Source organism: Lynx rufus, unplaced genomic scaffold (assembly GCF_022079265.1).
Source record: "Lynx rufus isolate CCGP_SWC_20201006 ecotype Redwood Valley unplaced genomic scaffold, mLynRuf1.p SCAF_5, whole genome shotgun sequence".
In the NCBI taxonomy this organism is placed as follows: domain Eukaryota; kingdom Metazoa; phylum Chordata; class Mammalia; order Carnivora; family Felidae; genus Lynx; species Lynx rufus.
Window position 1 is genome coordinate 143,651,872 of NW_025814867.1, and position 14,028 is coordinate 143,665,899.

At 36.8% G+C, this 14,028-nt stretch overlaps 1 protein-coding gene across 8 annotated transcripts in view; it reads right to left on the bottom strand.

Annotated features, from left to right (window-relative positions):
- The window catches only part of GRIK1 (glutamate ionotropic receptor kainate type subunit 1), a 369,629-nt gene that overhangs the window by 27,405 nt on the left and 328,196 nt on the right, over nucleotides 1-14,028 (bottom strand). For all 8 annotated transcript variants that reach the window (XM_047099652.1, XM_047099651.1, XM_047099649.1 and 5 more), the window contains 2 exons: nucleotides 13,355-13,473; nucleotides 9,031-9,248 (listed from right to left, as the gene is read on the bottom strand). In XM_047099652.1, coding sequence (XP_046955608.1) covers nucleotides 9,031-9,248; nucleotides 13,355-13,473 — 337 coding nt within the window. The remainder of the gene's footprint in view (nucleotides 1-9,030; nucleotides 9,249-13,354; nucleotides 13,474-14,028) is intronic.

Here is a 14,028-nt window from a genome sequence, read left to right on the forward strand (position 1 = left end):
AGTGAAAGAACAAGCACAGAATTAGGATCTCTTTCCTCTTTACCTCTGAGTTCTGGCCATTGTCATACCCTGTTTTGTAATGTTTATTTTTTATTAGGTCAAAAAGTACCATTTTGATAGCCATTAGATTTATTCCTTTTTAATACATTTTCCATTTTTAAGACACAAGTCTTAATAATTCTTTTTTTAAATTTATTTTTATTTTTTTCAATGTTTTTATTTATTTTTGAGACAGAGACCAAGCATGAGCAGGGGAGGGGCAGAGAGAGAGGGAGACAGAATCTGAAACAGGCTCCAGGCTCTGAGCTGTCAGCACAGAACCCAACATGGGGCTCGAACTCACAGACTGTGAGATCATGACCTGAGCTGAAGTCGGATGCCTAACCGACTGAGCCTCCCAGGCACCCCACAAATCTTAATAATTCTTAAATGGAACTGTTTGAATGATAGTCTGGATACTTTTGCACTTCTAAATCTTCTGTAGTCTCAGCCTGCTAAATCATTTTAAATAATACATATTAAAAAAAATAGAAGAGTGAATGCCTCTTATTTCAATGAATATGCCAAAGGTTAATTAGAATATTTGTAAAGTACTCCGAGCTTCTTAGCAAAAGTCACTAAAACCGAGAAGGTTTCATTTGTTAAATCTTAGATCATCTTTTTTTTTCTTCTTAATACTGCAGGAGCATCAGGTTTCAATAATTTCATTTTGCCTGGTTAAATCTGATTATGTGGCTCTTCTGATGCCGATGAAACATTGTTGGCAAAGATTAAGCATTTTTTCATCTAAAATCTGTTATAAGAGAGTGCTATAGTATCTCCATTTGATGACCACCATTTATTGTTTTTTGGTCTCCCTATAGTGCATGGGAGTTAAACACTCACTGGGAAATGATTTACAATGTGTCTGTGTGCAGTTAAAAACTACTTATTGAAAGCAGTAATAAGAACCAGAACATGCAGGGTTTATTGTTTGACAAACAGTATTCTAAGCACTTTGCATATATTAATTCATTTAATCTTCACGGTGATCACATGAGAAAGATTCCATTACCATGTCTGTTTTATAGGTGAGGAATCAGAAAACCACATGAGGAAATGATAAAGCGAGGGTTTGATTCCAGCAATATGGCTCCAGGGTCTGTGTTCTTAAGCAATGGGGCGGGGTGGGGAGATTGACAGGGGATCTGTCTTAATACACAGAACAACAAACTCATGACTTGGCTAGTTTTCACAGCTACGTTTTCTAAAGAAACAATTGCAGTAAGTAGCATTGGTATTTTTCTGATAATCAGAGCCCCTGTACCTCTTGTAGTCATCATGTAACATATGGAACTATTTACATAAATTTAGATAAAACGTAAGAATTTTCAGGAGTGTGACAGTTGGGACCTAGGAAGAAGTGTGGATATTGTTTATATTTTTTCCTTTAACAGTATTTTGTATTTCATATAGTTCTGTTGTTTTCAGTTTCAGGGTTTCTTCCTGTGTGTATAAATATGTGTAAATTCTTCAGTGTAAGATGGTCTTAAGACTGGTAGAACCTCTGTCTTATAGACATATGCCTCTAATATCTCATTTTTACTGAGATAAGCATTATTTATCACAATATTTCTTGAACCAGGTTATAAAGCTTCTACATTGGAGATGTATAATCCTATTATTTAGTAAAATGAATAATTGTGCAATTCTATATAAGACCAATACATCTGAAGACTTTATATAGAGATCCATGTTTATACATGCTTATATATATACATATACATATACATATACATATACATATACATATACGTATATATAAGCATATATAAATATACCTATATATACATATATACATATATATATATGCATAACCACACACATACATACACACTGGGATAAATTATTAATATTTGATCTTTATAACCTTATTAAAAGTGATATTATAAATGTGGTGAATATATTCACGTTTAACAAATAAAATGCCAAAACCAGTTACATTTTAAAACCTTCAATTTACTTTTTTTCTTTAGATAAATCCTGATTTAAGAACAATCTTAAAAATCAATCAAAGACGTGGAAATCATCTATATAGAAATCCAAGCTTTGGGAGCAAATAGTTGCCTTCAAAGCAATCATTTTCTCTAACACACACAATTAAATATATTATTTCATTAAATAATACATTCTCACGAGATTTTAAAAATATTTAAATTACAAAAATCACTTCAAAAGATCTAAGAAAACATTTATACTTATAGTGAGGGCTTCTGTCTTTCAAATGTATGTAATATGATCATTGCAGTTGATCATGCTCTTATCTTGATAGAAAGTTATGACATTTGCAGAATCTGCAAGGTTTTAAAAATTCATGTTCCCCTTTAAAAAACTCCCTCAGTGGGATTTAAACACCTTTGCTAAAACATTTTTCATGTTTTTTTCCTCCTGTCTAGAGTTAAAGATTGGTCCATTACAAGCAATATTACAGGATTTGAAAAAGGTTAGCTTTAATTGACCTCATAGATTTCTTCCCAAACAAATACAGTTTTAACCTACGGGACTTAACATTTTGGGTACTGGTGGTAAAATTAGCTGAATCTTTCAAACACAAGCTAATATCTTCTTATGCAGAGAAGTTTGAGAAATGTCTTTCATTTTGTGCTTCCTTATATGACTATTTCTGTCTGAAACCTGTCTCCTCATAATGGCTCATTGCTTCAGTTCCACTGGTGTGGTGCTCAATAACTTTTTTGAAATGTCTTTGGGCTTGATGACAGCTCCTAACCACCCCCTGGAAGGAGATTATAAAGGTTAGAGAGTCCCTTATTCCCATAGCTGGTCCAAAGTCCGTAGACCATGAAAGCCAGAAATGACAAGTCTGTTACGATTTTTTTAAACCTATTTTATCCAAGTCATTTTAGACTGAATCATGATCTAATCTGTGTAATCCTCTGGCTTGGGTCTGAGAGGATAGTGATTTGTTACAAGGCAAGCTTCTACTGCGAAACATTTCTTACATGAGCATTTTCTACCTTTCTGGTTCACAAGGACTTCTGATGTTCACACCACTTCCTGTCTGCACAAGACATGCTACTTAGTCACATGTCGCATTGTATTTAACAAGTCTGTGTGCATCTTGTCTCTTTATTGCTCTTCAGGTCTTCAAGCTTTGTACACACTTTTATACCTGTCCCTCTCTTGTCTCCTACAGTGCCAACCTCAGGTGCTGGTCAAATTGGAGATCTTAGAAAGCATATAAATTAAGATGAATCCATCTGAACTACCTTACTCTGCTTCTCAGTTGAATTCTAAGGACATCCTCACCATCTGTTTCCTACCTACCATCTGGAAGTAGTTCTTCTGCAAACACCATGTATGCATTTAGGAAAGCTTCCAAAGACTAAGTCTTTGTTTGGCCTGGCCTCTGGAGGTCTTTGAGATCTTGGGGGCACAGGTATTTCCTCTGGATTTCTTTGTCCGTTAGTAGAAGGCACACCTTCCAGAGATCAGTGACAGTAAGAAAGTTGAACAAGGACCAAATTAGAGTTTTTTACATCCACAGGAATTAGAAAAGTAGGACTTATAGGTAGGGGTGTTGAATGCTAATGGTGATGACGTTATTGGTGAAAATTACAGTAAATTCTAACGTCCTGATTGTTTGCAATTTGCCAAGTAGTATTGTAAACGCATGACCTCTATGAAGTTATTTATTCCTTAAAATAATCTTATAAGCTAGCTTTTATCCTCAATAAACAGAAAGGGAAATCAGGGGCATGGAGTTTAAAAAACTTGCCAAGGTCAGTATAGCTAATAAGCTAATAACAAACCAATTACTATCTTAGCTAATATAGTTAATAAAGTCAGAATCTGAAGCTATGCTGCCTTGCTCCAGAATATGTAATCTGAAGCACTTCACCATAAATTTTAATTTATATCCCAGCAATTGGTGTTAGGCATATCTCCTGAGAAGACTGGCTGGTATCCTCTATCTCTGAACAATAGACTGGCACCATTATTCTGTTTGGAGGTTGGTTTGCAAGGGGCATTGGGATATCCTCCTTTTTAGACCTCAAACTGTGCTTAGACTTTTTACAACAATGCCTTCTTTAACTGGAAAAAAAAATGTGACTTGCTAAACTGTCATCATGAGACCAAAGTTTGGACTATTCCCTTTACCCTGAAAGGTAATTAATAGAATTACATCAAGGAGAAAGAACAGAAGTTTTGTACTTTCCTTACCTTCTATGAGAGATGGAGAAAACTAATGTCTTAGTGCTCCATTATGAAAGGGAAAGCTGGAGCTGGATGCCATTGCTGTCAATTTTCTTGGGTATAAATGAGGTAATAGTTCGTGTTGACCTTGGGGATGCTACACCCACGTTGTGTCCACAGGTTGGCCATGAACTGACTGATCTTTGTACTTCCTAAGATGCTGGTGGTGGTCTTGGGGAGTTAGAAGGGCAGGGAAAACTTTTACCGTTCAAGCGTTTGAAACAGTAGAAAGAACCAAGAAATTCTGCAGCAGAGAGTTGAGAAACCAATCCAGTTAATATCATATTATGATTTAGTATTATCCCTAGTGGGATAAAGAAAAGGGAGTTTGTTGAAAAATTCTCCCAAATGAAGTCTCTTGAGATTCTAAATTATTAAAACACTGACTTATAAAAAGAGTCCATTTATTAACAATACAAACAAGACAAGGAGAAATAAAAGATCCCCAAATATCAGGGGATTTCCTGAGACATCTTTAACAGTCCCTGGATGGCTGATAAAATACTCTTCCTCTCTTTAACCTTGTCTTGGTAATTGGCCTAGTGGTAACTGACATCCTTTGAACAAATAGATATTATATCATCCCTAGTGTTGAAGACTTTAAGACTCAAAGTGCTGACGACCTTGAGAAAATATAATGTTTAATAAGCATCATTAACAGAGTGACTTTGGCCACAAAACTTAAGAGTTGTTCCTTTCTCTGGACAATATCAAATTCCAGGTGTCCACCTAGAGCTTTGTGAATGCATGTGAAATTGAATTTATGATTTAACCCTGGTTTTCTTGTGTAAACACAGTCTCTGATGACCAATGTAGTTATTCTGTATACAAATGACTCAGTGAAGGAAAACTGCTTCAGCCTTTCCTGTCTTAGACACATAGTACCTTGACTAACACTTGCTTAATAGATGTCAGTTTATTCCCTCAGCCTTACCTGAATTCAGATGGTAGAGAGTGGAATTTCACCTGAGCTATTTGAACAAATTAAATTTTGGGGTGTTTTTCATGTTGAAAATCAAGTAAACTAAATTTGAAATCTAGGGTTTGTGCTGTCTGCAAGAGTAGAAAAGTCTAGCGGAAAAAACCCAATAGATTTTGACTGAAACTTTAGTAAGCAACTTCTGGCCACACTTTTCAAAGAGAAACTTCTCTAAATTCTTGTGGTCTAGAGACCACATGTGAGCAATTAGGGTATTTTGTGTCTTCACAAATTTTGATAATTTCTACAGTTCTTTCCTTTTTGGTACTTCCTATTCCATAGCTCTAAAAACCATTTAGAATCAATTTGAAAACAAAAGGACAGATTTCTACCATTTGGATGCTGCCAGAGGTAGGAAAAAAAAAAGTTTCTTCCCCTGGGAACAAAAGCACTTGAAGTTACACTGTGTGTGATAAGAAAATGCTTCTTATTAGAACCTTCCTTGTGGTTGAGGGGAGATGAGACCCATCTGAGCAAATGGATTATGACCCCAAAATGGATTCTGATCCAGGTTATACTAGGCGAAGATGGTTTTTCTTACTCATTCAATAGCCTGAGAGGATATTGTCTTCAATTGAGAGAAAGTGAGGGAGGGAGCCCCGATGGCACAGCCGAGGTGAAATGGTAATGAAGAGCACGGTCAGGACTGAGGTTTTTGACCATTAACTACTGTCACTCAGTGACACCAGGTGGAACTACCCTGAGAGCTGTCAGCCTGGAATGTTTCTTTCCCTTGTGGAGTAATCCAGCTTAAGAACCCTGAGTGTGTATCCCTCTGAAGCTTTCTGACAGCTTGCCTCCCTCAAGGGGAAAACTAAATCGGATTTAGTCCTTGTTCTCTTTTTACAAATAAATTCCTTCTTGATAAATAAGGTTGCTGGGCTACAAGCTAACTTGTAAATCGAGGAACATGGCAACAGTGTCTTTTCCTGTGTGGGTCTCTATTATCCCTGCTGCTGTGGTCTGAATGTGTCCCCTGAAATTCGTATGTTGGAATCTTTAACCCCCAAAGATGATGGTATTAGGAAGTGAGGCCTTTGGGAGGTGTTGAAGTCATGAGGATAGAGCCATTATGAATGGGATTAGTGCCTTATTAAAGAGGCTCCAGAGAGAACCCTTGTCCCTTCCTCCATGTGAGGATACAATGAAGAGTCTGTGACCTGAAAGAGGGCCCTCAACTCAACCATGCTAACGCCTTGATCTCAGACTTCCAGCCTCTGGAAGTGGGGAAACACATTTCTATTCTTTATAAGCTACCCAGTCTGTGGTATTTCATGACAGTAGCCTGAATGGACAAAGACACTTGCTCTCTTCCCTCCCTCCATCTTTCTTAGAATTCATTAGTACATTTGTTTGGTTTTTGGAAACATGTTTTCTGAGGGCCTGCTATGTGCTAGGCATTGCTTTAGGTTCTAGGGACATAATGGCAAACAAAAGAAAGAAATTCTCTACCTTCAAGGAGCTTACTCTGAGGTTTGGCTGAAGCCTGCCTCTTCCATTGACAGATTTGTAAATTTGGGGCAAGCTATTTAACTGAGTTGTGTCTCATTTTCTTTGTATAATGGAGATAATATCAGTACTTGCCTCAAATGGTCTTTATAAGGATCAGATGAGATCATCTATGTAGAACATTTAGAAACAGAGTGCGTGGCTATGAGCTAGGGTGCTGGGCATGCTGCTACTTTTCACTGCTGTTGCTGGTACTATGATCACATTCTTTCTCCCTGAGATGTTTCTTGAATCATCATTTGCCTGGTGACCTGAGAGACCACTTTCATTTGTGCCTCATTTTCAGGGCCAAGGAGCAAGCAGGAACCCTCTATGAAAATGCCCAGGGAGTAGAAGTTGTGAGAGTAGCTCATGACTGTTGTAGGGAAATGCGCTATCCAACACACTGTAATGTGGCCACCCCAGGGTCCTGCTGGAATAATGGGGACCAGCACCCTTTATATACAAAGAGGCATGTGGGCAGAAAGAGATCAAAATGAGGCCAAGGGATGCTTTGTGAATACACAGATGATTTGCACGGTAGCAACGTCAGGCCCATTGCTTTTGCAAACGGCAGCCTCTCTCTCTTCTGTATTTGTAGTATACATCCAGAAGGTAGGAGAATCTTCTCTGCCTCTACTTATCTACTTCCCAATACTTTAAAACTTTCTGATACTGGTGAAAGAGGTAAATCATTTCAGATATTTTTCAGACATACCCAATTCTACTTTGGCAATGTCTCTCAGTCCTATATGCCTTGCAGGTAACTTTCCTGGTTTCTGACAAGCATCGTGATGAATCACTAGCTTGGAGTAACTTCTGTCTCTTCACACTATTGATTTTACAAAAATCCAAGCTTTCAGAAGCTTGGAAAGCCATATATTTAATGTCATTTGTCCTTAAAACAACACTCGTCTAGGGAAGAAACAATCACCGCCCTTCATACATTCACTAAATCAATGACATATTTCTTAAAATGAAAAGAATGTTTAAAAATCATTTTTTTTTTCTAACAGAGAGGAAAAGTAAATCCTAACTTTTTATGGTGCTCTGTTTTTGATAAACCTCTGGGTATAGTTTACTCTCAAAACAAAGTAATTTTTATTTATTAATTATTATTGTTAATTGTTGAATAAAATTTACTACATAAGTGGTACCTGTTTTGGTGAACCAACACTGGTAACAACGAATTGTTCCTTTTTTCACCCTTAGTTTTTTTATTCCTAAATTAGTATCTACTCAATCCTGGGATGACAACTTCATTTTTGGTAATCTAGATGTGAAACCTTGACACAGGTGTTTTTAGAATTTATTTCGGTTGCACTACTGTTTTTCTTTTTCTTTGTCTTCACATGTACAGTTGCCTCTTAAAAGAAGCTTCTAACCCATCCCTGTCACAGACCAAGCTTGTGACTTTGAGCAGATAATTTAGCTTCTGAAGGCTTTGTTCTCTTCATAAGTAAAGCCAAGGGCTGACCTTCATGATCTCTAAGGTGTTTTTGTTATCTCTACACCTCCCAGGATCTACTGAAATCCCACCACCCCGCCTACCCATGGAGCCTATTGTGTCCGAGATTTCATAATAAAAGTACTAAGGCTTATTTCATAGGCAAGGAAGAAATCAGTTGCATCACTCTAAGTAAGTAATTACAAATACTTGAACAATGAAATGCACTTGACAATAAAACTATGTGACTCTAACTTTAATTCTCCTTTGGTGCTTTGGAAGGCACTCCAAGCTATTGGAAAGCTTCAGGCTACCCGGGTGGCACCGTCCTCACTGGTGCAGATACAATATTTGACTGGACTCCCTCAGAATGTTTTTGGTTCTGAATCTCCAAATAAATTCCAGTGTCAATACGTTTATTTGTTATCCGTTTCTATCTCATTAGATACAGAACAGAAAGAACAAAACAATGATATTCAAGTATTCTGTAATCTGATTGTCAGAATTTCAAATTAAGGAATCTTTGTTTTATAGGTTCCATGCATGAGTGATTAGTTAATGGGTAGTTGAGCTGTATTCAGAAAACAGCATTTTTGTTGCTGTTGTTGTTCTAGTGACGGCAAGAAGATACTGACCTATAGATCTGAGTGTACTAAACTGGGGATAGAGGAACCAGAGAAACTGCTTTATACTGACTGCTGGGGGCACATAGGTTCCTTGTAATGGGAGTGTGTCATAGTAAATTTTATTATTTTTTTTAAACCTGCCCCCCCATCTTTATTTTTAAGAGAGACTCTTCTATTCCACGTTTCCTTCCCCTCGGTATGAGGTAACCATTGAGAACCCATTGTCGGTTTCTTACCTTGAAGAAGGTCATTGTGGATCCATCTCTGACTGCCCCATATTCTATCTTGGTTTGCTTTGCCAGATCATCTGCTGAATCTATGGGGGATTCCATTCTCTCCACTGTCAAGAAGGCAGCCAGGTTGGCAGTGTAGGATGAAATGATGATTAAGGTGAAAAACCACCATATCCCGCCAACTATTCTGGTTGATAGAGCTTTGGGCATCAGCTCTGATCCTGTGATGGTGTCACCAGAATAAGAGTGTTAAGCAAAGTTAAAAGAGAGAAGACTTATGATTCAACACTAGTCTGAGAGATAATGCATTTTTGTGACATGAAAATTATAAAGCCATCAAAGACTTGCTCTCTTGTGTGTAGGTGAAATAGAAGTATTTTTTCGAATTAGAGCAAAATCTAAATAATCTTTTTCACTAATCACAATTACTTCTTAAAATGCAACTTATTGACATTTGATGGTATTAAATGTGTTTAACCCTGAGATATTCTATGTCTAAAATTTATAGAATTAGTTTAGTTGCTTAGATCTGAGTTTGTTTGCTTGTTTTTGTTGAAAAGTCAACCCCCAATCTTTGGATGCTTTTATTAAACTTTTGGATATGTATCTTATTGTGTGAAATAAAGTGTTACCAGTTTTTATACAGCTATGAAAACTTTGAAGTGCTAACATATTTTTATTTAAGGTTAAAGGATATGAGAAACTTTTAAAAGATTAACATATTATGCCACTTGTCTCATGTACTTTAATAAGACATTAGGATTTTACAATAAAATGAAACAGGATAAAGCCACACTTGACAGCAGATGAATCTTTTTTCATTGTTTTATGCTACTTTTAAAGTCAAAATTATTTTTTTTCTAATGTATATTCTTAATTGACTGAGGAGAATGTAGTCACTGAAAAACATACTTTTGTTTTTTTAAAGTGCTCTTTTATTAATTATACATCAATGACTGGCTGTTTCTTAAGTGGAAAGGGGCTCTTTCTGGTAAAAAAAAATCCATTTTTATATGTCATCCAATGATTATTATTGTGAAAGATAACATGGAGAGGCACTTAACATGTTTTCTAAGAGACCCTTTCTCTCTAAAAGAAAGGGTCTATGGGCCAAGTGTCCTTACACAAAGGTTAGACATTTGTGAAAACTCCCTAGCTCAAAACTGTTGGTCAACCTGAGCTATGAAGGTCAATGAATCCAGTAGTAGAATTAAAAGGGGCAGAAGGGGATATGCAGGGCTCATTCCAATTGTACTGATTCATGGGTGGATTTTGGCTGCTCTGCTTGCCTGAAATTCACCATGGGTTCTGTACTTGGCATTTCCTCCATGAACTTGGGGGCATGATAAGTTTATATGACTAGTTAAAAAGTGGAAGAAAAACACCCTAAATGTAAAAATCCAAAACGTGAAGTAGAACAGGGGAAATATCTGGTTTCAAAGATTCTTTCGCTATTCTGATTGGGTGTTTTGAAGTTTTGTAGTCAATGGCTTAAGATGGAAAGGGGAACTGGAGTTTACCAACCTACAGATAAATGAGTTTATGCTCAAATTTAATCTATAAACAGACACACATATTGCTCATGAAATCAAAGCCAGCTCGGGGCTCATGATAAGCAGATCAAGGTTGGCAGAGTTTCCGGGCTTTGAATTAACAGATATATTTTCCTAATGCTCTTAGGAAATCTAGGAGCTTTATTCTCTTTTAATGAGGTAAATAGTTTCATTGCAATTTGTATTTCCTTCTTTTGTTTGTTTGAATTTGGGTGTGTAATATTACACAGATTTATAATAGTTTCCATTAAATTGCCTCCAAGGATTTAGTGGGATAGTTTGTTGCTGTTGTTTTAATCTTGTGGTTTAATGGGATTTATATGCCTGTGGGTGTCTGCGTGTGTTTAATGCCCAAGGTTGTTTCATATCTTTGTACTTAATTGATCTAGCAGCCTTTTGGCAGTGTGATATTATTTAGATCTTTAGTTGCTTATCATTAAAATACCATTTATTTCATAAAATAGCCATGGGAAAGAAGTAATACAGTTAATATAGATATATTTTCTTAGCTTATAGTTATAGATTTTCTCCTATAAATTTATCCTTATGTTATTTTGTAGCATTCGTGAAAATATAAGGTAGTAATTTGTTATTTGTGTAATTATGTATTATGTGGCAGCAAAACTGGATAAACCCATTGATAACCAACCTCTGACAGGTAACAAAAAATACAAATTCGCATCTAGCATATTTAAAATAAATGTACTTTTGAATGAAGTTGTGGAAATTGAAAAAAATAATTAGTAGAAACCTACTCAGATTGCATTTTAAACCCTTGGCATATGACATAAATCAGATTTCTGGATATGTCATTGTGTTTTTTATTTTCACATAGTTTTGTGACTTTCATGACCCTCAATGTTAACTGAAATACTTAGAAATGGCTTTCCTCAAATAGAGATGATCTGTCCAAGTTCAGAAGTAGAGAGAATGAAGTTAGGAAAGCAATAAAAGTTGAGTGAAACATCCTTAGAAAATTTTGGGATGAGAGACAATACTTGCTGAAGTCCCTTTAGTGCCTTTTACGGCAGACATGACAGCCAATCCTGATCCAGACTTTGCTCACGCTCTGTAGAAAAGAGAAAGTCTGATCATCACGTTAAAAAAAGAAATTAAACAAATGGTTTCCAATTGAGTACAGTGACAAGCTTCTGCTGACAAGAGAGAGCACAACAGTTGATACAGAAGGTTGCTACCTGGCCCAATGCCACATGCTAAAGACAGATGCACTAGGAGTCATCAGTACCACAAATTTGTATACGATGATATTTCAACTGACAAATATTTTTAAACTTCTTGAAAAACAAGCAGAGTCTGGTTGGGGCTGACTGTCATGTACCCAAGGTAGTGGTAACGATCAGACACTGCATCCCATGGTTTGCTGTGGTTGATGGTAAACTCCAAACAGAATATGAAAGAGATTTGGGGAGGTGGGTGCACTCATATGACACAAGGCAGTCATGATCATATATACCTGCATGGACTTACTGCGTGCTTTTTGAAACCCATGTCTATATTTTTCTATTCTAATGGTATAGAAAGGCAAGCTATAGTGTCTGGGGGAGGGGTCGGTCTCCTTATTTTTTGAAAGTAATTCCTTACAAGATAAATGTCCTAAAAATTAAATGCATTGGTAAAGCAGTATATAGCTTCTAATGGGTTTTCCTGCAGAACTTAAAAGTTCTGTGCGATGCTCTAAACTTATCCAACTGATTTGTAGTAAATTAGATGCTATGTCTATACGTATTTAACGATGCCCACATAAACTATGCTGAACTGCCAGATGAGAGAATTTACTCACTTTCCTCAAATATTTGGCATTTCCACACTACAGACCCTTGTTCTCTCTCTCTCTCATTTGTAGACACAGAATGTAAACATTTCCAGGGGTATTATAACAACTCCCTTATGAGAAGCCTTAGGTTCACCCCCAAGTAACAAACATGTTTAATATATATTCTTGCTGAATTTTCTTTGCCAATTTATTTAGCAGCTTATTGTCAAATGAGCAGATTATTCTAAAACGACAGCATCTGTGACTTATGATTTTCTTAAATTAATGCATTTAATCTTGGGAAGTCTTTTCTAGACCATACGCCTAGAATCAAAGCTGAGGAAAATCCACGAAAGCGTTGGAATTCTTCCAAAGTTTAAAAAAACTCCCTCCTCCTTCCCCACCAAAATCAAAATCCCCACATCACAGAAACTATAGAAAATATATTACAACTCTGTGGATTGAATTTCATTTCCTCAACCTTGAGAGTTTACTGTTGCTGTGCTTACTGATCAAGGAAGACTGAAAAGTTACAAGCTAAGATGGATCCCAGTAGGGTTGCCAGAGTGGTGACAGTTTAGTTAGTGTCAGCTATTGGAAAAATGTCAGCCAACTTAATTTTCAAAGGATTCAAATTCCACTCCTTTCGAACCCTTGGCTTGCACAGTTATGGCTGAAAAGGAAAGATCTGATACCTCCACCTGTGCAAATTTGTAAACCATTTCTAAGGTACTTTAACCTTTACTTCCTTCTAGGAACATTTGTATTCACTGCTTGGTAGAAGTCTTATTTTAGAAATATAGCAAGAGGTTCCATTTAGTTCACATTTTTATCTTTGCTATTTTTAGAACTGGCTGGGAAGGTCAGGTTCTATTTTTTTTTTTTTGATTCCTGAGATGGTTTTTCAGCCTACCCTCTCGCTTTAGGGTGGAGTTTACCAGCAACAAAGCCTGTCAGCAGACTCTGGGATGCCTGTGACAAAGATGGGCAACCGATGTACCTTGCTGCATGAGAGCGCCAACTCCAAACCAGAAACTATTTAGTAAAGTAAAATTGTTTTCCACCACATCTGAGTCAGGGTTGCATGGGTGGGGGTTATACCACTCGTAGGGTGTAAACCTGCATAGTTAACAGAAACAGTCTGTAAACATCAGATAAATGCACGTGGCACCAGCAAAACTTGCTGAACAATACAGAAAACCCAACAATCAATGGTGAAAGTAATCAAACCCAAACAGTAAAGGCAATATTCATCAACTTACAGCTTTGGTGGGCAAGGTTCAAAGGAGACTTGAGACATTATATTTACCAAACTTCTTATTTCTAGGCCAAGTGCTTTGGTTGGCTGGAATTGTACGTCTCCGACCTACATTTACTGAATTCTTCTGAGTTTTCATTCATTTCCATTTTACTGAACAACTAGTTGGGCTGTAAAGAAAGGTTCACTCATCCCAAGTGTTTACCCCACCAAGCAGCAATGACTGCTACATACACTGGTTTCATACCAAGTGTCAAGATACTATGTTGCTAGAGGCTGGGGGACACAAAGTGAAGGGGTGCCTTGCCTGCGAGGGGCATCTGTGGACAGATGCTTAAAAGAAGTATGTGGTTTAATGATTTCATAACGCATCAAAAGACCTGCAATCGTGAAAAAATTAGTGAACAAAAAGAAGG